The 25537-nt window shown below is 46.1% G+C and overlaps 1 protein-coding gene across 2 annotated transcripts in view; it reads right to left on the minus strand.

The window, feature by feature from the left end:
- Positions 1-14279: 14279 nt before the first annotated feature.
- LOC139055993 (uncharacterized) overlaps positions 14280-25537 on the minus strand; it is a 67981-nt gene continuing 56723 nt past the window's right edge. For both annotated transcript variants that reach the window (XM_070533726.1, XM_070533725.1), the window contains one exon: positions 14280-14508. In XM_070533726.1, coding sequence (XP_070389827.1) covers positions 14437-14508 — 72 coding nt within the window. In that variant the 3' untranslated portion in view covers positions 14280-14436. The remainder of the gene's footprint in view (positions 14509-25537) is intronic.

Raw genomic sequence — 25537 nt, forward strand, 5'->3', positions numbered from 1 at the left:
TCCTAACCTTCCTTAGCATGCCACCGTGATTTTCGACCAGCCACCTCAAGCCAAGTAAGGGAAAGCGGACCAGTCGCAGACGCCAGCACCACCCTCTTCATCCGGTTATCGATATTCAGTGCACTGGCTCGCCCCATCAAATACTTCTCTACTTGAGCGTGCTTTTCGCCTCTTGTCAGCCAATTAGATAAGACAAGCCGCTCACAGTAGGCAATGTCATTCATGTTTAAAGCAAACAAAAGTGACCTCCTATAAACGAGGAGGTCGTTTGATTGGTCACGTAAATTTGACGTAAGGACATCGGAATAAAAACATATTGGAATAGTTGTACATTATGAGGCTCCACGTCACTTTGACGGAATGAGTTTTCGCCGTTTTGTGACTTGGAGTGACAGACAGGTGGAGTGGGTGCAGCCTGAAACCTTTTGACCAATAGCAGAGGGTTAATGGCAAATAGGCAACAAATCAGAAATAATTCCTTTACTTTTGTTTGGTCAAATCATGCATAATCAGTGTGTTCACGTCATGTAAGATTGTAAGTTATCGCAGCTTTCGTGGCGTGCATGACAAAGAGGCGAAGTGGGAGCGGTCAAAAAAAAAAGAATTTTTGAACAATCGCCTACGGATGACTGCAGAATTAGAATAGAAAAGTTTGGATCAGTGTTACGTTATAGCGCCCCTGGTTTTAAGCAATTTTGGTTCGTTTGCCCAACTTAATACTAAGCAGGAAAACAGCGCGAACTTATTTTGGACAGATATTTCACGATGCTTCTTAGCTGCACGGAAATGCAAAAAACAAACACAAAACACGTTCTTCACTGATATATGACAATCTGAGCTTGCAAAAAAGACGCTTGCATGTTTATAGTGTTGATGCATCACCGACGCCATCTACATACGCCTTCTTATGGTCTCACACGCAGGCTGCATTGCTGGACCCGGACTGGTACAAGATACTCGAAGAAAGTGATCATCATCATCATCATCATCAGCCTGGTTACGTCCACTGCGGGGGCAAAGGCCTCTCCCATATTTCTCCAACTACTCCGGTCACGTACTAGATCTGGCCATGCTGTCCCTGCAAACTTCTGAATCTCATCCGCCCACCTAACTTTTTGCCGCCCCCTGATACGCTTTCCTTCCCTTGGAATCCAGTCCGTAACCCATAATGACGATCGGTTATCTTCCCTCCTCATTACATGTCCTGCCCATGCCCCATTCCTTTTTCTTGATTTCAACTAAGATGTCATGAAATCGCGTTTGTTCCCTCACCCAATCTACTCTTTTCTTATCCTTTAACGTTACACCCATCATTCATCTTTCCATAGCTCGTTGCGTCGTCCTCAATTTAAGTAGAACCCTGTTCGTAAGCCTCCAGGTTTTTGCCCCGGACGTGAGTACTGGTAAGACAGAGCTATTATGCACTTTTCTTTGGAAGGATAATGACAACCTGCTGTTCATGATCTGAGAATGCCTGCCAAACGCACCCAAGCCCGTTCTTATTCTTTTGATTATTTCAGTCTCATGATCCAGATCCGCAGTCACTACCTTCCCTAAGTAGGCTCCTCCAAGAAAGTATTAGAGATGAAATACCAAATACCAAGGTATTTTTAAAATATTCGTCAATGGACCCATTAAGAAATGTCCATATTATTTCAGCGCTTTATCTTGTCAAACAATACCAAGGGTCAAATTACCAGAATCATTTGCTCACCGTCAGAAATTGCTGCTTTTAAAGATTTTTGTTACACACACTGTCCCCATTTTTTATATATTTTGCGCTCACACTGAAAACAGCTCTAGGGTACAGCAGCGTTGTGCTTAGGGAAATAATGCTCAAAGGGAGGAGTACGTCAATACGACTGTCGCATCTTAGTCCCACTGTCGCTGTCGCATCTTAGTCCCACTGTCGTGCTCAATATTCGAAGCGTAGTGATTGTGCAATAGCATTTTCAGTGTTGTTCGCCCGCAAGTGGTGCAAAGGGAGGTCCCCGATGTGTGCGTCATTTTGTTTTTCCGTTTCATTTAGTGTGAAGCAAGTCGGCTAAAGAGCAACGCTCGCCGCCTCGCTCAGAACACAGTCCCGCCAGCGCATTTGCACGCAGCCCTTAACACAATAAAGGGCAGCATGCATGCGTTTTCGGCACGGTTTTGTAACACCTGTCAAAAAACTTCTTTCTATGAGGGATTACACTATACCCTGTGTTTCAGCTAACGTTAGGCAAGGTCATCGAAGAAAAACAATGACTTAAAAGAACACCACGCAAGATAAAATTGTCAGACCAATATTGTATTGGGTCGTCAGATGTCTGACGACCAAACGCCATAGATGTGATAATTATATCGTGCACCGCGCTCTTGTAATCACTTTTTTTTCATCGAATACCTCGGCTAACGTCACAGTGGGACATTCTATACAAATCCCACACCAGCAGTGAACTGTTTGGCGGTAACAAGTATCAAACGTAACGAGCGCATTACTATACCATGCGTAGATCGCGAGGGTGACGCGCTCGAAAGCGATATACGTATACCGTTTCTTCATGGGTGCTGCCACATTGCGCAGGTGGTGGTTCCATACATGGGCAGTCAGCAGGCTGGCTTCGGCAAGTTCTCCATGTTCTAATGCGCGGTACAGGCTCGGTAGCAGTTTCTGGTGGTTATTTTCGTGCTTGAGCGCCATACTAAAAGTTCTGTGAGACACACAGAAATGATTTAGGTCGGCATGGCCAGAATTGCTGCTGACGTTGAGGCGGACGGAGCACCAATGGCATTAGTGCGTGCCTGTTTGAACCTGCAATTAGCCTCAGAGATCAGCTGCATGTAATTCTGAATATCCATTTCACGAATGTGATCGTGTGGTAGCGATCTCACTGTAATTCGAAGCTCCGGTTTAGAAGCAAAGAGTACATATATTTACGAAACATAAGACGATTCTAACAGTATGAGTACGGCTCTGCCGCGGAATAAGTTTTCCTGCGTACCCCGACAAGAGTTCTAATTCTTTTATGTAAGTACATTACGCAATTACCTCTTGGATGGATGGACACACCTTTCTTGTACGTCCGGCAAGGTTTAACGCGACCTCGGCTCAGGTCTCCCACGGAGGAAAGTCAAGGCCCTGCCTCAACGCCGCCTCACGGGCTTGCTGGACTGCCCACGTCTGGATTCCGAGGTCTGAGCTGCGCAGTGCGGCGGCCCACCTCGATGACAGGGTCTCCGGAGTAACTGCCGTCGCTCCTATAACTACATTGCACTCCCAGAGCCTGTGTTTGAGTGTTGCTGGTCCTTCCTGGCACAATTTTCACGTGTCGTCCTGATGCTTACCTGGGAAGATACGTTTCAGACGGAATGGATTAGGGAAGGTTTTCGTCTGGAGTTGTCGCGAGGCGATGGCCTGCCTCCTGCTTACTAATCTTGAGTAATCTTGCTTACTAAATACAGCATACAGTACAGTGTGTATCCAACTTGTCGAGCTGTTGGGCGACCATACGTCGAATGCGCGAGCGTCCGAAGCAGTGGTAGATGCTGGGCTAGAGATCCGTTCGTTCTATATAGAGCATGGTCTAAGCATGCGGCATGACCATGCGAGGTCTTATTGCGGTGTTAGCCAGTGCGCGCTTTCCTTTTGTCGGAACACGACATAAAATCTTTTTTTTTTGCTTCTCTGTCTTCGTTCTCCAGTCTGCGACGCATTCACCCGACTCAGGGAAATTGTGTCCTTTCAAATAGCCGTCTGATTCTTTTTATACGGAGCCCTTTGGGTATTACTGCTTCACAGAGCCAAAAGGCAATGCTGAAGCACACGACGTATGTACCACGCTGGTTTACCAAACACATATATCGCTGTGTTGAGCAACGCCTTCAGCCACATACAAGAGGCTAGCGTAGATATTGATAGTGATTGTAGATAGCGATTTCAAATCTGCTTGACTTCAAATGCACGAAAGCGATGCCGGTGGCTGACGCAGATATTTTATGACGACTGACACTTAGATGTTTCGGGGTTGCATTAGGTTGGCCATACACAAGCACTCCTATGTTTTAGTTCTTACGTAAAGTGGTGAGATATTGAGACGATTTTCCGATTAAAGCTCGTATTTCTGAGACGCCGCTGTTCTTCGCCTAATGAAAACCAGCACAGACAAAAATACTTCACAACACACACACACACACACACACACACACACACACACACACACACACACACACACACACACACACACACACACACACACACACCGCGGCTAATGATGCACTTTGCATGTTTGAGCAACCAACGAATATTTCCGCATACTTTAGTTACCGCAACACCGAAAGGCTACACAGGGGTTCTTCCACGACCTCGAACCAATATCAGGTAAATTTCGCGGAGGACAACGTAAAACATCTCCAAATCGTTACGCAGAACGTGACCACAACACCTTCAAGCAGTGCCGCGTCGGCGCCCACAAGCCAGAGAGGAGGAAAAGCTCATCGTGCACCACTTCGTCCTCGCCCGATGAAGCTGTTTATACTTGTATTTCTTAAATGCCAGCAGGCTTCTGTGCCTTCACAAATGAGTTAACATGGTTGAGCCCCATGTGCAGGCAAGATAGGCATGAAAAGCTCCTAAGAATGTGGTGAACCTGAACCGAAAGCCGTTCTATTTTTCTTTTCGGTTTCGTGTCGGAAGGGTAAAGAAACACTATCATAAAGTCCCAGTTTACTTCTGCTTTACGCTAAACTATATATCTTTTTTTACAGTTTTCGGTTCAGTTGCGTTTCGAAAATCTTATAATCCGCGGTTTCAGTTTCATAACCTGGTATTTATATATTTCTGCAACCTACTGAACATTACGTTTGATGAGTATCTCGAAACATCGACGCTTTAGACGTGGCAAATGAAATCGAGTTGTTTTCGAATGCGACTGTCTTGCAGTTTTAATAAAAACAGATACCATAGTGGTCAATTTGAAATGTGTGATTAAGAAATGTTTCTTAATTACGCATAATCTAACTCTTCATGCTTGCGAAAATCGTTGCCACCAAAGCGTATACAGTCCTTGTACGAACAGCGTTTGCGCAGCTAGCATACACTCTTCCATAAAGATACTAATAGTTTAACTTGGCGAGCCTTGTGCATTCAAAATTTTCGCAACATAATCGTAGACCTTGAAGCATCAGCCGCAAAAGGCAAACCTGACTTGTTTGTACAGTATTTACTGCGGAAGAACTACATGTCATCTGCTTGTTTACTATGAACTGGCATACATCTCTGCACATTTCTCATACCTTGCTCGTTTTTTTTTATTCCTGCATTCTGCCTCCATCATGGAAGTTGAAGAAGAACATTTTCACAGTGCTGCGGTCTAGGTTCTGTCCGCAGTGGTTTCACTGAAATTTAATTTATAGATTCCAAGAGCAGCATCGTGGCAGTGCAGGTAATACGACTACTTCCGGCCTATGCAGAGTGGTCAAACGTTATTGCGTCAAACGTTTAATGCGGTGGTGCAATGAAAGGTAAACTGACCATCCTAACTAGCCTGGAAGCTAAGAGAAAACGGGGTCATCACTGCACAAGATGGCTATATGCGATTTTTCATGGTTTATGAAAGTGTTTCAGTGGGCTTGGAGAACTTGTGTTAAGCAGATCTCTCTCGCGTCACCAGGAGTCAACAGTGATTCAACAGTACATAGCTACAACAAAGGTTAAAGGGAATGTATTAGGGCAGAGCACATTTCAGAGGGAGTGTGAGCCCTTCCTCTGGCAAGTATGGGACCACCTGGCTTCGCTGTAAACGGCTCATGATCGCTACAGCGATGGCACCTGTCTACTCATGCCTGAAGTCATCGACAATGCTTCAGTCGGTATTTGCAGCGAGAGTGTCGCCAAAGCATTAAGAGCAGCAAGTGGCCGTGTTACCTTTAGCAGTGAACTGTATATGATAATGACACTATAGTAAAGTGTGACCGCATATGATAATAAGTAACCTAACATCAGCGTTAATTACTTTCGTTATACTTGGGGTTTAAGGGCGAAAACCCTCAAGGGTCGTTGCAGTAGTACGGTCGGCGGACACACATTCCGGCACTCTTAGTAGACGACAACACATTCACTTCTCCAGCCATTGCTGCACCTAACGCAGGCTCGAGGGCGGCAACATAGTGAGATTCTATTTTGAGCCCCCTCGACGTTTCGGTACATCTAAAATGTCTTATCAGAAAAGGGCGTTCGCGTTGCGCTGGGCGTGCGAAACGCCGCTGCATGCCACCTGTACTTTAAAACAATGGTCGATCGCAGGGCGGGACCGCCCACGCCTTTCGGACGGCGCCTACCGAAACGACCACTAAAGTAAAAAGAAAACAAAAAAACAAAGCGCCGTCTTTTTTTCTTTTTTTTTTACTTTTTGTGCCCGAAACAATGGACATACCTTCTTTCTCGTTGCACGCTAAAAACAATGGGGGCATTGAAAGTATCCGTGTACGCCCAAACGCGACCGATTGCCCCTTCAATGACAAGTCGTACTTGTGAGGTCGTAGCGGTGATAATGAGTGCCATATAGAATTTAGCAACATCTCTGCTCTTTGTACGTCCCCTTCGTGCCCGACGGTATCTGAAGAGGCAAAAGAACAGAACCAGTCCGATGTGCAAATTGGGACCATTGACCGCTACTGCTTAGAGACCCCGGTAAAGTGATGAACGTCGTGATGTAAAACTAGCGGATTTACTCATTTTGTGTGGTAGATCACATTACAACGTGCTGAAAGGCTGCGCGACTGAGAGTCAATGTGCAAATCAATGACCCTGCACCATAAAAAAACTCTCCCTCAAATTTTTTTTTCTTATTTGGCTGCGATGTATCAAAAAAACAGATTTGCTCCCTGGCGGAATGCCCAGTCTTCGGTCAATGAAGAAATGCACCCCGACATCTTAATAAAAGGAGTGAAGCACTAGGAAACGCGCAGTTTCACTGTCACGTCCGAAAACTCAGACAAAGAAAGTTGCTGGGGCTGCACTGTGACTTGATGATATGCTGGAGATGTTAGTCTGGCTGTTCGCTTGACATGCTACTCCAGGTGCTGGGTGATGGTTATGGTATATACAATGATAAACACTTAACAGCGTGCGCACACACACACACACACACACACACACACACACACACACACACACACACACAGATATATATATATATATATATATATATATATATATATATATATATATATATATATATATATATATTATAGAAATATTTACAAAGTTTCGTTGCGGCTCGTGGGCACCAAGATCGTCAGAAGCGCCTTCGCGGCGCGTAACGCGCAAGTAGAGCTTTGCCGTGAGCCGAGAATGTGCGCAGTTCCAAGCTCGAGTTCAGTTGTAGGTGTAGTGCCGCCTCAAAAACTGTCTCGCTGTCGCCTATTGGCAGCAGTCGCACACAAGTAGGGGGTCTTGAGCGAAGTTTCATTCACAGCACATTGGCGAGTCCGTCAGTTGAATCTTGCATTTGAAGTAGCTCGTGTGAGCCACGTTGAGTTTGATACGGTGCAGGCATGATAGGTCTTGTATATTGAAGCCTCGTGGCACGTAAATTCAAACAATGGATGAATTTGGTATAGGGGTCCGTACTGATGACTTGTGTCAGTCCAGAAGCATCGCATGGAAACGGCAAGCGTGTGTCGCAGCGTCTTTTCTCAAGAAAAGTATCGAAACCAGGGTATAGAGTGTCGATACACTTGACCAATGCGTAAATTAGGCTTTTGATATTCATATCATTAGGGGACCGACTTGTACATTCAGGGAAGCTGAAAGAACCCGATAAGACACTGTTTATCCTGGAACTTGGGGATACCATAAATGAAGTAGAAGCAGAATTCACAAAGATTTCCTTTAGCATATGCTTTCTTGGCAGCAGCCGGCCGCGCTTTTGATAAATATATGCACGACCTCGTTAGTGTAGGGCATCTTCTCTTCCTAACAGTTCAAGTGCAATATCTTTTTGTGAAGCCGGGCCCTGGTGTACTCGAAGCTGCGTATGTCGCTAAACTACAGCTGGATTTCACAGCTAAATATAACGTGTGGTACGAGTGAATCTTCATGCAAATATTTGGTTTTATGCATGGCTGAACGCGCTCAGAAAACTGCGCATAAATTTGGGAGTGGGAAATTCCTTCGCAATTGTTAAGTGACTAAACTTAACAAGACAAAAGAAAACCAAAGAGAATTGGAACAAGGGGAAGTACGTGAATGCCGTAAACTTCCTACCAATATTTCTTTTTAAAAGAAATAGCACCTATCTGCCTATTGACAATGGAAGTAACAACAAACAAGATGTCCTGTAGTAAATATTTAAAAAAATGAAGTGCAGTATGTAAAAAAATTTAGTGCTACTGTGGAAGTTCGGTTTTGAAAAGCTTGTACAAGGTCTTCTTGGTTTAGGCAATTTTTTTCGTTGACGAGTGTCAGATATGCTGCAGAATGAAAAAGGGAAGCTGGAAGTCGTGGCTTTTGCGCCTTTTTGTACAATAAATTGAGGTCATGTGGCACCAAGTAGTTGGATCATGTCCTTCATGTCAATGAAAATATTTCATGCATGCACTCATCAAGGTGATAAATACTTACCACATGGGCTTGTGACATGTCTAATGCGGCATGTTTTGCACATATTCAATTAGCGGTTAATTGAATTACGTCTATATAAAAACAACATACAGATAGTTCTTGCTTCCTGCTACGCGAAATTGCTGATATTTTTTCAAGTCTTCAGTCTACGTTAGCATGTAAAAAAATACGATGATAAAAATGCAAATTTGGAGCTATATTCAAATGCGAACAATCAAATTTCTTCCAAACACCGTACAGGAAGGAATTCTAAATACGCACAAGGAAGCTATCACCTCAAATAAGTATTCAACTAACCACGAGCAATTCTGTCAATGAAAGCTACACAAATATGTTGGAATTGAGAGAGAGAGAGAGAAAGGCAAAGGAAAGACAGGGAGGTTAACCAGAGATTATCTCCGGTTGGCTACCCTGTACTGGGGGAGGGGAAAGGGGAAGCGATAGGTGAGAGGGAGAAGGATTAAAAAAAAAGAAACTACACACACACGCACGTACACACAAACTGTTTCTGTGGGCACTGTCACGCAGCCCGCAAGGCGTTCCTACTGTGATGCAGTGCACCGTACAATCCTGAGTCACACAGTGAAGTCACAATCTGTCAGAAAGTCCAGTGTCTTTTAAATACCGCAGCAGTGCCTTCATAGCCGATCGCGCTGATGTTCGCGTAGGCCAGTGTCCAAGGACCTTGTTTTCTGACAGTGGGCGCTTGTCCAGTTTGTCTAGGGTGGCTGAGAGGACTGCTCTTTGCGGGTTGAAACGAGAGCACTCACAAAGAAGGTGCGCGATTGTTTCATTGCACCCGCAGAAGTCACAAAGTGGGTTGTCGGACATTCCGATAAGAAAGGAGTACGCATTTGAAAATGCTACTCCAAGCCATAGACGAACTAGAAGTGTACAGTCGCGTCGTGGAAGTTCGGGCGGAATACGGAGTTGTAAAGTAGGGTCCAGGGTATGAAGTCGTGCACTTCTGAAATCGGATGAATTCCACTGAGCTAATGTCAGGTCGTTTGCCAGTACGGCAAGTTTTTTCGCTGCGTCGGCTCTCGAAAGAGGAATGGCAACGCACCTGACGCCGTCATGGGCAGATCGGGCAGCTGCGTCTGCTCGATCATTGCCGTGTATGCCACAGTGACTAGGCAACCACTGATATATGATATCGTGTCCTTCGTCAACTATGCGATGGTGTACTTCTCTGATCTCTGCGACGAGCTGTTCATGTGATCCATGGCGCAGTGCTGAGAGTACACTCTGTAGGGCTGCCTTGGAATCACAGAAGACTGACCATGCATGCGGTGGTTCCTCCTGAATGAAATGGAGAGCCGCACGCAAGGCTACCAGTTCAGCAGCTGTCGTTGATGATACATGCGACGTTTTTAGCTGTATTTCGATGGATCTTGTTGGTATCACCACAGCAGCAGCTGAACTTGCAGATGTGACTGAGCCATCGATGTAAACGTGTACGCGGCCGCTGTGCACCTCATGTATAAGTTGTAATGTGGTCTGCTTCAGGGCAAACGACGGCATGTTAGCCTTTTTAGTGATTCCTGGGATGGTGAGGCGTACTTCAGGTCTGTGCAGGCACCATAAAGGTGTGGATGGTCTTGCTGCAGGCATGTAGTTCATTGGCAATGAGGTGCGATTGGCAACAATCATACGACTGATAGCTGCGTGTGGCCTTTCTGCGGGTAGAGCGGCAAGGTGGTGAGAAGGTAGTCGGGCAACGTGGCGAATATGCGCTCTGAGAGCGTCGGTTACCAAGTACGTTGTTATTGGGTGATCTCGAGCTATGACAATCGTTGCCGCTGTAGACGCACACCTCGGAAGGCCGAGACACGTCCTTAGGGCTTGAGCTTGTAGTCCCTGGAGTACACGCAGGTTTGTTTTGCAGGTGTTTCCAAGCACAGGGAGGCTGTATCTTGCGAAGCCGAGGAACAAGGCGTTATAAAGCTGCAGCATTGATCGCACCGATGTGCCCCATGACTTTCCGCCGAGAAACTTGAGGAGATGTATTATTGTCAGCAACCTCTTCTTTAGGTACGAAACGTGCGGGCTCCATGATAGGTCGCGGTCGATAATTACCCCTAAAAAGCGGTGTTTACGTGCATGTGCAACTGCTTGGCCGTTGACACTTACAGAATAACGCTTCATTTCCTTCCGAGTGAAAGAAACAAGGCAGCATTTCTCTGAAGACAGCTCTAAGTTCTGTTTTCGCAAGTACAGTGATGTTAAGGTAGCTGCCTTTTGTAGCCGTGCTCGTACCTGCAGTCGGGTTACAGCAGACGCCCAAATGCAGATGTCGTCGGCATAGATTGATACTTGAACTGTGTTGGGCAAGCATCTGACTAGGCCAACGAGCACTAGGTTGAATAGCGTCGGGCTCAACACTCCGCCTTGCGGTACTCCACAGAACGTTTGGTGTTGAGTCGTGGCGCCTTCTTCGGTCATCACGAAGAAATGCCTGTCAGTCAAATAACTGCACAGCCACTGAAAAGTGCGGCCACCGATTCCTGCTTTAATCAGAGCCTCTATAATGGCATAATGTGCTACATTGTCATAGGCGCCTTTTATGTCAAGGAATAATGCCGCAGTGAGTCGTTTCATCCGTTTTTGATGTTGAACATACGCGACCAAATCGATGACATTATCTATGGATGAGCGCCCACGCCGGAAGCCAGCCATAGCATCTGGGTACACGTTGTAACTTTCCAGGTACCATTCCAGGCGCGTCAAAATCATTCGTTCCATTATTTTCCCTATGCAGCTGGCCAGAGCGATGGGGCGGTACGATGACAAGTTTAACGGTGATTTACCAGGTTTGAGAAGTGGAACCAAGCGGCTGCATTTCCATTCACGTGGAACCAAACCGTTGCGCCAAGACTCATTGTAAAGGTTTAGCAGCATGAGGCGTGCATTCTGCCCAAGATTGGCGAGCGCCGCATAGGTAACGCCGTCCGGCCCAGGTGACGAAGAGCGCCTGCAAGTCGCTAGTGCCGCTTCAAGCTCCTCCACCGAAAACATTACATCCATGCGGGAGTCCCGTGGCACAGGAGTGGCACATGGTGTAAGGGCGCGTTGAGGCTGCGAGCTGGCAAGTCTTGAGCAAAATTCTTCGGCAACGTCTAATTCGCTGCGACCTTGTTGTAAAGCGAGGGACTTAAAAGTAACACGCTGTTGCGGTGATACACGAAGTCCACGCACAGTTCTCCATATCTGAGATAATCGCTGACGTGGATCCAACGACTCGCAGAAACGTTTCCATCTTTGAGATTGAAGTGCGTCAATGCGGCGTTGAATCTTCTTTTGCATCCGCCTTGCCTCTCTGAGATCATGGATGGATTTGGTTCTCCTGTATCTTCTTTCAGCCCGCCGGCGAACTGCTCGTAGTCGCTGCAGTTCGGCTTCAAATTCTTCGTATTTCGGGAAAGGCTGAAAAGCACGCGTAGTATCTTGCATGGCTTTTTGAATTTCGGTTTCCAGACTTGAATGGTTCCCTCGCTGACATACTTCCTCCATGTGCGACCGAAACGCCGACCAGTCAATTCTCCGGAGTGTCGTGGAGGGGCATTTAAATAGTCCCTTGATCTTCAGGTACGTCGGAATGTGGTCGCTTCCACGGGATTCGATGTCTGGAAACCATTGCACGTTTCTTTCAAGACGCCGAGAAACCAGGGTCAAGTCTAGGCAGCTGCTGTATGTAAGCCCGCGTAAATATGTTGGGCTACCATCATTGAGGCAGTGAAGGTCGTGCTGTGTGGCAAAGGATGCTAGTCTCCTTCCCCTGGAGTCCATCTTCAAGCTCCCCCAAAGCGGATGGTGAGCAATAAAATCTCCGGTGAGAATCGTAGGGTGGGGTGTCGCTGATAGCACGTCGTGCAGTCGTTTAGAGTCGAATCCGCGTGAAGGAGCAAGGTAAACAGCAACGAGTGTGAACGTAAACTTGTTCGTTTTCACAATTAAACAAACGTACTGGTTGTCGTCGTGCGGCGGGACTGGGTGCAACACGTATGTCAGATCACATCTAATATATACGATTACCTTGCTTACATCACCACAGGTAGAGGACATGAATGCCTCATAGCCAGAAATGCGTATAACATTCTGCACGTTCGGTTCGCAAATCACAAGTATGGGAAATGGGTTTTCGAAAACGTAGTGTCTGAAATCTGAAATTCTCGATTTGATACCACGGGCATTCCACTGCAGTAAAGATGCTTTCTTGGCTTCCTTGTGGAAGGGCAGCGAGGGGCGGGCCATGGTGCTATGCGATGCTTTCAAGTACTGGAGTCAGCGCGTCCAGCACTTGCAGTGCGCTACGAGCAGCCGGAGTGTCCATGTTTGACAGTAGTAGACGCATGACATTCGTGAGGGATTTGAGCATAGCAATCACCTGGGAATCCTTGTCTCGCACTTGGTCAACTGAAGTGACATTTGACGTTAAGCGGCGAGTCATGCGCTGTGGCACTGGCGCGTGGCATGTCTTCGGCAGTGCTGGCCAAACCTCACTTGATGAAGCAGGAATAGCAGGGCCGCTTTTATCGTTGACATTCGTGCTGTTGCTGGAGACAGATGGAACAGGAGGTGGCGTTGCCGGACGAGACTTTTCCCTTGAACCGAAAGAGGATGTCGTAGACTTTCGTTTCCGAGAGTGGTGTCGCCTTATCGCCGCAGAAGCATCTCTGTGTGATGATCCGTCTCTGGCCATTTTCCGCAAGATTTTCTGCTCTTTCTTTAGGCGTGGACAGTCTTTTGAGGATGCGACGTGTGGGCCTTGACAATTAGGGCACTTGAGCTCTGTTGCATGGCAAGTGTCCGTGTCGTGTTGTTTGGAACATCGTGGGCATGTCGCTGTATTTCGGCAGACAGCGCATGTTGGAATTAATGCCGGTACTTGTAAGGAGGTACGCGACAGCATCCTCCTTCAAGAATTTTGTGGAAGATATTGAAACAGTTACTGGGACTACGGATCTTCATTTATATGTTTTAACATACAAAGGCTTTGGGTGCGCTGCTGGTCTAATATAAAAAAAGAAAGAACTCATCTTTTCTTTGTTCTATATCAAACGCATTTAAACCTCGATCCGCATGCCAAACCTGGTGCCTAGAGGACTTTCCGCGGGCCCACCTCTCATAGTAGAACAATTAATGGTAACCTGCGCGTATGGGCGTTTACTGGCAGGTGAGGCGCCCGCGTTATGACTTGACTGCATAACATCCACGGAATGACGACAATGGAACACTTTTCCAAGGAACTAGAAAACATATCCTGTTATGCAACAAGGAGCTGAAAAAATAGAAACAGGCCAATTACTAAAGTCGCTGAAGCTCGCGGGCTTCCGCAGCCCGTTTTTCCTGCACCCTGCAGTGCATGCCTAATAAGCGAGGAGTAATTATGTGCCACACGCATGGACAAACTCGTGATTTAAATCCTATTGTTTCGGCTGCAAGTTGCGTTAGATTACGTGAGCCAAATCATCGCCAATTTGCTAAATTGCTGAAGGCTGAAGTGGAGATTTAGGATAGGACCCATTACGTTGCAGCGCTATGTCTGAGTTCCAGATGTCCCATCTTGCCTCTTCAGCCTCAAAGTAGAAGTAAAGCCACTTCATGCATAAATGTACCGAACTTGAGTCATTGATGCCCGACAGTGATTATCCTTGGATAATGTTCTTTTTTTTTTGCCTTATCAAGATAAGTCAACAGAATCGTCTCAAGGCTAAGCTTCAAGGCCACACATAATTATTTTATGATAATTACGCCCATATCAAAATTTTTCGGGTCAGGCCGCACCGCGTTGAGAGGCAGATTTAGGCGTGAATGTGGGACCACTTTCTCTATTGCGCGAAGTTCTCTGCAGAGACCGGAATGTAGTTGCCGCTGTTATTGTGGTGGGAATCATACGGTACCTGCAAAAGAAGACACAGAATAATATTCCGGTCGCAATCAGAGAAGAACGAAGCAAAATTTGTTTATGTTTCCTAAATGTGAAATGTCAATAGGTTTTCAGAGCGAACATGGGAGGACAGGTATAGGAAAGGGCACTCGGTACAGCTTTTCGAAAGTCCTAATCCCCTGAGTGATTGAAAAGCCTAAATTTGCTCCAGATTACTTTCCGTTTTCAGCACAACAAAGTTATGGGAACAATTATTTTTCATCGTGAAGTAACTTCTAATATGAACGCAGAGTTCTTTTTACGAATATTTCGAGTACTTCGTAGTTATTGCTGATTCAAACTTTTTACCAAATAGCAAAATTCAAAGCTCGGCTGCATCATTTTCATTAGCACTCCTCCGAATTCAGTGGTGAATAATACAGGATTACGTATTGTGCAATTTGATTTTTTGCAATCATCATCATCATCAGCCTGGTCACGCCCACTGCAGGGCAAAGGCCTCTCCCATATTTCTCCAACAACCCCGGTCATGTGCTAATTGTGGCCATGCCGCCCCTGCAAACTTCTTAATCTCATCCGCCCACCTAACTTTCTGCCGCCCCCTGATGCGCTTCCCTTCCCTTGGGATCCAGTCCGTAACCCTTAATGACCATCGGTTATCTTCCCTCCTCATTACATGTCCTGCCCATGCCCATTTCTTTTTCTTGATTTCAACTAAGATGTCATTAACTCGCGTTTGTTCCCTCACCCAATCTGCTCTTTTCTTATCCCTTAACGTTACACCTATCAATCTTCTTTCCATAGCTCGTAGCGTCGTCCTCAATTTGAGTAGAACCCTTTTCGTAAGCCTCCAGGTTTCTGCCCCATAGGTGAGTACTGGTAAGACAGAGCTATTATACACTTTTCTCTTGAGGGATAATGGCAACCTGCTGTTCATGATCTGAGAATGCCTGCCAAACGCACCCCAGCCCAAGATTTTTTGCAATGTCTTCAACTTATCAGGTAAAAATATGCATTTGATATTTGCATTTCATTGATGTATATGGTCTTCCCCTGCCCTATCCTATCCTGTTGGCGTGTAGTCATGATTACTCCAGCATAACTGTTAAAAAAAAGTTATCTGACACTTTACTTTAGTGTTTATTATTGAAAGCTGTGCATGTAGGTACAACTGATTACCATCTCGTGCTTGACACTCCGACAAATCATGAACACAAGCGTTAGAGCGAAACATATCGGAAGGCCCCTGATGCAGCATATGCAACGTAAATTAAATAAATCATCTGTTGGGCCATTGGGCCAGACGACGCGTATTTTTCAAGGCCATCGGTGGTATGAGCAGGTTAAGAGAAGTTAAAATAAATTCATATTGTCGAGAAACAGCTATGCAACTGCTTCCGAATGTAGCTTTTCTTTGCGAAGTTTTATTTAAATCTGGTGTCATAGACGGCAGCTAATTAAGATTTACACGTTTAAATACGCACTTGATCCTTCAGGCATCAAGCGTGTCGATGGAATGAGAACTGAGATTTGAATACGTAATTCGTGCGATCTTTATGCTACTAATAGATTGCGTGTCATTGCGATATATGTGTTCGAAGCGGTATTATTTAGATATAATTTCTTCTAGCTTTCAGCACCTGATATTGTTCTTGACGAAGCTACGAAATATTCTACAAGTTGGCCAAATGTCCAGCCGTTTCTACTAATTCTACTAATTTAGAAAGCTAACCCATATTTCTTCTAGGGTTAGTTAGTTAGTCTGTTTGTTTTTTGTTTATTTTTGCAACCTCAAGAACAGTGGTATGATAGGGCTAAATAGAATTAAGAAGACTAAATAAGAAGAAAAGTCGCGCATCTTCTATCTTCAGTAGCTAGTAGATGGCAGTCTTAATATCTCAAAGCCATGGATGCATATTTGCATCTGCTGATGGCTCATAAATTGAGGAATCACGTAAGACAAAGTTAGATGTCCAATAAAGCAAAGATAAAGAGGTATTTTCAGAATGGGGACACATGCAGCAGGCATAAGATGACAAGCGAACTATATGTCTGAGTCAAATGCTTCACTGCTTCCATGTATTCAGCAACGAATTAAAACCACCACTTCACTCGTCGCTCCACATCACATTTCCTGCGCGGCTTCTGAATGCTTGGCACTTGAGCGGTGGTGAAACAGGAAGCTAGCCGGAATCAATTTCAGCAAAGAAGATAAATCCACTGAATATGTGTGAATACAAAGCCTGTCGATTCAACCAGGAAGCGTTGCTTATAATGATACCGACACATAAAACAATTTTCCGAAGCAAAGCACAAGCGGTCCGAAAAGTGTGCGTAGCACGTAATTAGACCAACAATCTACTTTGACTCTTACGGTACTCAAGTCACTCGACACTGTTCTTCTTATTTCTCTAGAAATCTAAATATAGACTCATCGCCACGAAGCTTGCTACGTCATCTAGTACAGATCTCGGCTCAGCGTTTCCGGTGGTGCGCCAACGGCCTACTAACGACTCTCATGATCAGCCACAGATGCGACACAGAAAGACCGAATTACGTATTGCATCGGATAAATATCTCAATCTCCTAGCTATAGTCACTACGCAAGAAAGCAAATCTAGGATTACTTCGTTTCCTCGTTCCCTTCGAACGCTGATAAAAAAATATAATAAAGAACAATCGCGAAATGCCTGACGTGAAAACGTATTAGCGCCTCCGGCTCTGAAATGCCTAAATTCGGATATCTCTTCAAGAATACTGCTTCCTATTCAAGGCGACAAAAACGGAGCAGCGAGAAACCGTTCGCGGATTGAAATGACGCGAAACTAAAACAGTGCGCCTATCCTCACCCTGCTTCTCTTTCTCTCTCTCTTTCTTTTCTTTCTGACGTTCTCGGTTGGACAGGACGTCGGCGCGGATCGATTCCGAGCAGCGTGTCCAAGCCAGAGGAAAACCAGCGGCCGACAGCCGCCCTCGTTATCGCACCCCGGCTAAAGGCGGCGGCAATTTTCAATTGGCGCGGCTTCCATGCGGGGCGAGTGCCGTTCAACGGCCCGGCGCTACGCGCGCGCATAAGGCGAGGGCGGTCGTCGCCGAAGTCGTCCGCTTGTTGTTCCCACGACCACTGCGGCCGGCGAAGCTTTTGTTCGTCCACGCTGCACGAGGAAGCGGGAAGCACTCTTGCGGTCGGCGTGCGCGACTTCTCTTCCAGGACCGCGCGAGCACGACTTCTCACATGCGCCGTTCGTTGTGTATAGCCACTCAGATGGCCTGGTGTCCCCCCGAAACCAATACGTATATGACGGGGCGACTTAAACGGAGACGTGGGAGACGTAGAAGTGGGCGAACGGTACGGAACTTATGTGCCACGTGGTCTCAGGCCTGTATCCCACAGTCAATCCTCGTGGAGCGTCAGAAGGAGTGCAAGGGGAGACACCATTCGAATGTCAATGGCTAGTAGGCGAAATGGCGATCTCTAATCGCGAAATGGGAGAGCTGTGTAGCTTCCGCTAGTTCCACACATCACGGAAGCACGGGCAGACCACGATGAGATGACGAGACATTACGCGGGATGGAATACCTTATGAATACGAGATGAATACCTTACCTTATGGAATACGAGATGTCAGTGTTGAAAATTTATTTTCAGCTGCAAGTTTGAATAATCTGTCCATTTCTGGGCCAATTCCCCATTGGTGGCTACGAGACACGTCTTTACCGAATAATGGCAACAACAGTGAGTACGCCAAGCCTATTTCGTGTACTTCTCACATGGCTACCACCACTCAGCTGCACCGTGGGGGACTGCAGAGTCTTTTGAAACTGCGGCGCTGGAAAAGAACGCATCTTCACATTGCGTTCCACTTTGCGCTTCCCTGCAGCCATTGTTCCTCAGCAGACGACCGCTTGTGCGGTCGCTTAGCCATACGCTTTTGGTGCTTTTTTTTGTTCGTGCTGTTGACGATTGTAGTACATGAACAGCGGCTACAAAAAGTGCGAGATTCACAGGTATGAAGTCTACAACGCTTCGTGGGAGGCAAGCGAAATAGAGCTAGACACGCACTTGCAATAAAAAGTGCCTTCGCGTGAGGAGGAACGCCGAAACCGTTGAAAAACAGAAAACGAAGGTTGCAACGGCCTACCATTCTCATGCATTAAAAGCGGGAGTGAAGAAGTTTAGAAAAAAGAAACAACAGTGCTGCTGTGACGGAAATGGAATGGAAAGCAACGTCTCCATGTAGCGGTTTGCGAACGGCATAGTTTTCTAGCCGTATGGAATGCGAGAAATCACAACTTCGACAGAGATGAGAGGAAGAAGGTTAAAAAATGGGCTTACTCTTCCTTAGTCTTTGCAATCTGTTGCACAGGGCGTCTTTATAATAAGGAAGACGCGATGAGTCATCACCATTCAAGTGTACGTTGCACGCCCGTGAGGAGCGTTCAAGCTATGGCAAATTGGGGACAGACCAACATAAATTGCGCAGAACAGTGGTCGTAACGAAGTAATCCTGTAGCACCCTTCGGGATGCCAGTCGCAGGAAGAGAAAGAACTTACGCAGAACGTAAGTTTAAAACTCAAGTTGCTGCTATAAACTAAGGACCTACGAAAGCTCTTAAGCGTTAGAATTCTCCCTAAGGAACTTTAGAACATTCTGATGCTGGATGCATTAGTGGGAACAGCCGGCTAATGGCATTGAGCTCAGACGCGCAAAAAAATCTGCAGAGTCAACACGCTTTGAGAACCGATTTAAGCAAAAGCGTTCGTCGGTGTTTGTGAAGGACGCTGTTTCTGCTTAGCAGCGATTTACAAGCAAACATAAGAGGACCCGATCGGACACGTTTTCACTGGCAACCACCTCACTCAACATAAGCTTGTCGCGCTCAAACGTGTTCATGTGCTTAAACGTGCACGTATGACGATGAAGGAATGAGGGCGATAAAGTGGTGACAACGGTGATATGACAACCACGGCATCATGACCACGGTATGACCACGCTGGAGTGACGACGATAGTGTTACCACAGCGGCGCGACAGCAATGTGATGCTGATGGGATGGCAACGACGGTGAGACAAAGGAAACGACGGGGCTGAAATCGCGAAGACAGCATGGCGACAATGGGATGACCATGCTAAAATTATTACAGTAGTATAGAATATGATGACGATGGAATGAACACGACGGCAGGAAGAGAACCCTTTGTCCGGGACGCAATGAGGGAAATAGCATGATGACGATAGAATGAGGACGAAGGACTGATGAAGACGGAATGCCAGTGACGGTGTGACGACGATGGCTGTAAGATGGCGGCGTGATGATGACGATATGACGACGCAGTTACAGCGACAGAGTAAAGACGGCGGAAAGATGGCTATGACCTAGAGACGGTAAAATTAAAATAACGGAACCTCCACGATGGTATGACAACGACGGCGTGTTTGTGTTAGATTTCCCGTGAGTACTTACAAACATCACCTGCCACCATAGGCCGCCTCAATTTGTACTATGTCAGCCTTTTGTTTGCACGTTGTCCGGCACCAGTCAATCTTTCAAGACTACGCAGCAGCCAGCAGGGGTGACAATGGTACGACAAAAGCGGCGCATTGACTAGATTACTTTAAGGGCGACCCACGCAATCGACAATACAGCAGCCAGCATCTTCAGTAGCCGGCAGTTCGAATGCCTAGGCAAAGCAACCTTGGTTTTAAAAGCTTTCTGAATTCAGCCCCAGAATCGTTAAAAACTTCACGACCACTATAGAACAAAAAAAAAAGTTATTCAGTAAATTTGCCCATTGCTTTCCAACATTGATCGATGGAATAACAATCACCTTATGTCATTTTCCTTAGTTGCCGAACAGTTTTTCAGCGAGTGTTTGCTCTACAGAAAAAAGTGAATGATGATAAAAACCATACGCCTGAAGCAGACAAGTATTTCTACAAAGGTAGTCGATTTATTCCTTGGGGCGCGCCAAGCGTACAAGAAACTGCCATATTTGCTAGTTTTCCCATAGACAGCAACAAGCCAATAAGGCACCAGCAGGCACATTTATCTGTAATCAAAAATTCTTGTAGTGTATATTACGTTTGAAAGCAGCGTTATTAGATTACTAGGCTAAAACTCGAATAATCGCCCTCCCCTCTATTAGATTTACTATTGCCTACAAGCCTTGTGCAGTCACCTTGAAGAATTGTGTACTTACTTCCTAACATTACCCTGAATGCTTTGTACGCCCAAATATACTAATTCTGAAAAAAAAAGAATTACGTTTATTTTACGAGAGATTCTTGCATGCAGCTGTAGAAGCTGAAGTTTGCGACAAGACCATGTATCTATTTGGTTAGTTAGCTAGTTACTTGAAGATCCTTAGAAGCCATAAGTCTGATTGCTCATAGGTGGATGGGAATGAAAAGCACGAAGACTAATGTACAGAAAAAACACCTGTGGTACCAACAGCAATTTCTTAGACGTAGGAATTCGTTGTGTTTACACGAGATTCAAACAAAACAAATATATTCATGACATGCAGTACAAGAACGATCCACCGCGTGGAAAAAAAAAACGATAGTGGACGCTCTTAAATGATTCCGCAGTCGTTAGGAAGTGTGAATAAGATCACATTGGAAAGGTTGTCCATTTTAGTTGCGGATGCAACTGTAACAGCAAAGGCCGCAGTTGAGTATACGACGAATATTGCGAAAGATCGACAATGTATAGGTGTAACAACGTGAAAAAAACCAAAAGCCGATTCTCATCTGAATGTGCGTATTGAATAAACATTTTTTTCATGGGGAAACCAGTCAGAGAAAGCGAATACAAGTTGAAGGCAAACCAACATTGAATGTGCTTATTGCGTTGCCATTTGAAGAATTTTATGTGCAGTATGTTTTTGTTGCATATATTTTCTAGTTAAACTTCATCTAAAGATCACGTATCTGTAACTCAATTACATCCTACTAAAATCTCTAAAAGTGATTGCAGTATTCATATATAAATAGAATTATTAAGATAGCGAATTTCAAGCATTTGGTTTGAAGCATCGGAGCATAACGGAAGACCACGTAGGCTATTTATTAACGTTAACACAGAGCTTTTGGCTGCCCTGCTTATACTGATAGCAATATTTTTGTTGAAATTGTAAAATCATGTAGACACATGTGTACTGGTCACTATAAGACATCACTTCGTAGTTTGAAGCGCTGAGGTTCGTTGCGAGATTGATTGCGAAAATTCTTATAGTATATTATCCGCACACGTGGCTTCGGCGGGGAGCGTCCATTTCCCCACCTTAATTCGGGCTTGTCACTGGGTATTGCTATCTGTTTTCTAAAAACAGCGCTTTAAGACCTCTTTAGTGCTCGAGGCTGCTATAAACGCGCTGAAAGTGTTTGTACATGACTTCTCAGAATAGAGAGTTTTTGCAGGTTCCACCCTCTAGAAGCAGTGTTTATCGCCTCGCAATTTTCATAGCGATTCGAATTTTTTGGAAACTTTCATTACTTTGTGGTATGTTTGTCCGCGGTTTCTTTCCCGCCAACTTAGGCCACTCGGTCGTCCATTGTTGAATAGGAAGATCACTGAGGTAATTGTGTTCCAAATGCAACCGTCGGACCAACCTGGGTCACTGGGTATGTCACACAGAATATGGGCCATTCTTCGACGAACCTGTTTATGCCAAGTTGGGTTACCGGATATGCGACACACTAGATATGTGCTGCTCTTCAATGAAACTATGTGCACCAACTTGGGTCCCTGGGTGTAAGCCACTGGGTGTGTGCCGCATGGCGTTTGACGCCTTCGGCGTTAACATGTGTAATGTTAGGGTGTAATGGGTGTCTGCCGCTTTCAGTGAAGCTCCTTGACCCCAGCTTGGGTCACCGCATATGTGCAGCACTTTACTGAATTTCGTTGATTCCATCTTGAGTTCCTGGGCATGACCAAATTTTCAATGAAACTTTTTCAAGTCAACATCGGTGAATGGATACCGGCCACTGGGCCACTCGCACGTGGATATGGGCCACTCGCACGGATATGTCCGCCTCTTCAATGACAAAAACAATCATTTAAAACTTCTTTGTGCTGGGCGGAAACAAACTCGTACTGCTTGTATATTCGGAGAATCTTGTGTGAAATATAGGGCTCCGGTCTGAAATCCCACATATTCTGGTCTTAATATACGTGCATGGTTTGGTTCCGATATGTACGGAGGCCGGATCCAAACTTTCAAGATCCGGGATGCAATCAGGTGTTGGAATAGCTGGCTGTGATATAGCATACCTTACCGTTCTTCAACTGTTATTGTGAATATTAAACAAGAGCAGTAAGCGGTACTGTTACAGAGTATCACGTGTACTATAAAGGTAGTAGCCCAAACAGGGAGCAGCAGAAAGTGAAAACAGAGCGTGAAAGACATCTGAGCGACCAGCGAGGGACTCGCGACGAAAAGCGAGCAGAGATAAGTGCCCGTAAGGGCCTCGTCGTGCTCATTTTTTGGCGTTGAACAAGCTGAAACGCATCCTGAGGAACACAGTGCAAATCCGGTGGCGAGTCTCGGGCATTTCGCATCGCTTCTGTAATTCCAGAGTGCGCGTGTGTTTGTGTTTTACTCAGATCCTCAAGATAAAATTACTCATCATCGCTTGATTGTCGCTTTTGTTTCAACCCGCCGCAGTGGGAAAAATGTGCTCTGACACATACCGGTTCCAGCACGAGTATCGGGAAATATGGTGTTCAGAAAATGGTCGACCGCTACTACAACGCAATGCGGGAGGGGTCAGAATTGACAAAAGTCCCACTCAAATATGCGCGTGAGGGTGTGCAGAGTAGATTGGAGGGACATCTGGGGAGATGACGAATCGGCACACTGCTGATTGTATTCTTAAACAATGTTCGAGGAAACGTAACACTTTGTTGCATGCGTGAGCGCGCACCCACGATACGCACAAATGCTGTCATCAGTAAATCTGCGCCGGCAGTCCTCGATTCCACTTATGCGCTCCTCTACGTCGTCCGTCGCATTTCTGCGGGCGTTCCAGAAAAGAGTAATAAGCACTACCATTTTACGCACCAAAAGCACGATCTGATTATGATGCGCGCCGTAGCGGGAGACTCCGGATTAGTTTTATCCACCCGGACTCCATTGAAATGCAGGTATATATCTAAGTGAAAGAGAGCTTTCGCATTTCTCCTCCATCGAAATGCGGCACGTGCCGCGGCTGATATCGCACCTGGGACCTCGCGCTCCGCAGTGCAACACCATAACCGCTGGGATACCGCAGAAGGTCACCTTCGAGAGTTAAGTATAGTTAAGAATGAATAGCAAACAGGAAGCTTGGCTTGATGTAAAAAGATTTGGCCTTCCTGGTCACGCTGGTACTTCCTTTCAGCAGAACACGTGGGCGTCGCTCCAACTCGTACGCATATTGAAAGCAGCACCACGTGGTCCCCGTTTAGCATTTCCCTTCCACATCGGACCGAGCCGCATTCCTCTACGCGGACGCGTTGTCGTTGCGTGCCAAGGCCCCGTAGACGGCGGTGCCAGGGAAAGTGAACATTCGCGGGAAGAAAGAAGCTGGACTTCACGATGCTGGCCGCCGCAAGGGCCTCCGTAAGCCTTCTGACGGGGAAGCAGCAGACGCAGCCACACTTACTGCCTTAAACGAATTCGTTCTTCCTTTCTTTTTGTTTCTTTACTTCTACTTCTGTATATCGCACCCCAGCTGGCTGCTCTCGACCGTTCCGCGGGGAAGGCGCGGAGCACGAAACTGGCGCGGATGCCGCCTGCGGACTTTATCTCGAGACCTTGCATTTTCTTTTTTTTCTCGTTTCGGCATCGTTCTTGCTTTCTTTCTCTTTGCCTTGGAGCGATGTCCCGTTGTTTTATCCGTTGCGTACGTGCCCGGCCAGGCGAGTCGCGTCGATAGCGTCTCGGCGAGGAAGACCCTTTGCGCAAGGCATCTTCGGTGAAAGACGACGCTGAAAACGCCACAGAAAACGCTAGCCCACCGGTACGTCTGAAACACGGGAAAGAAGGAAAGAAGCCCTTCCGCGTTCCAGCACACAGGAACAATCCTCGTGGAATTGGAGCGATAGAGGCGGTGCAGACGTAGATCGAATGGGACTAATACGTCACGTGTCGCGTGCGTGCCGTCGCCGCAGCGCGAGTACACTGAGCACGCCAGCTTCCACGACACCCGGCAACGGCGGGGCTGCGGATTTTACTTTTCGCGCTACAAGTTCTACATACAGTGTCACGGCCACGCTGACTCTAGCACGGTTGATACAAAGTGCCAGTGGAGTACTGCACTTTGGTCTGAACGCGTTTTAACCCTGAAAAACCTCATAGTGTCGTAAGTATAGTAAGTATCAAATGCAATTATTATAAATAATATATGTAAGGATATGCTATATTATTATAAGTAAGTATTATACTATCGTATAGTATAGTAACAACTTATAGTAACTTATAGTACGCCCTGCGAGCATGAGGCCATAGCCGGGAGTGTGGCTCAGTGTATTGAATCGCGGCTCGAGTGAAAAAATTGAGGAGCCATTGCAGTCGGTGAAAATGGATCAGCAGCGAATTTGTAGCACATCACACAGGGTTAGGCAAGATGACATGTGATTTTTTTTCGTCATTTGGTAATCGTAGTCGCAGTTTCACCGAAGATAAATCTGTACACGACCGTTGATTAGTAGTTGAGTGACTTGGCTTGGTGTGGCACTTGCAACCAAACTCTTCTAGCACAAACTGAGTGAACCATTTTTTGTCTGGTTTTGAAGTGTCGAAATTGAAGTTTCCAACGATGGTAGTGTCATCACGGCTAACCTGTGCAGAGTGCATGACCATTAACAACTCAATATCGCACTTGCGTGTGCGTGGAGATCCATACACATTGCATATCACAATTCGGTCTCATGTTTGCATGGCACAGACACCCCGCAGTCCATGGCATTGTTTTCTTGCGAGACAAGGGTGTACGCAAGTACATGCATTTTGTCCTTGGCATATAAGGCGACGCCTCCTGCTCGTGAGTCCATGTG

The sequence above is a fragment of the Dermacentor albipictus genome, chromosome 2 (genome assembly GCF_038994185.2).
Source record: "Dermacentor albipictus isolate Rhodes 1998 colony chromosome 2, USDA_Dalb.pri_finalv2, whole genome shotgun sequence".
Classification (NCBI taxonomy): Eukaryota; Metazoa; Arthropoda; class Arachnida; order Ixodida; family Ixodidae; genus Dermacentor; species Dermacentor albipictus.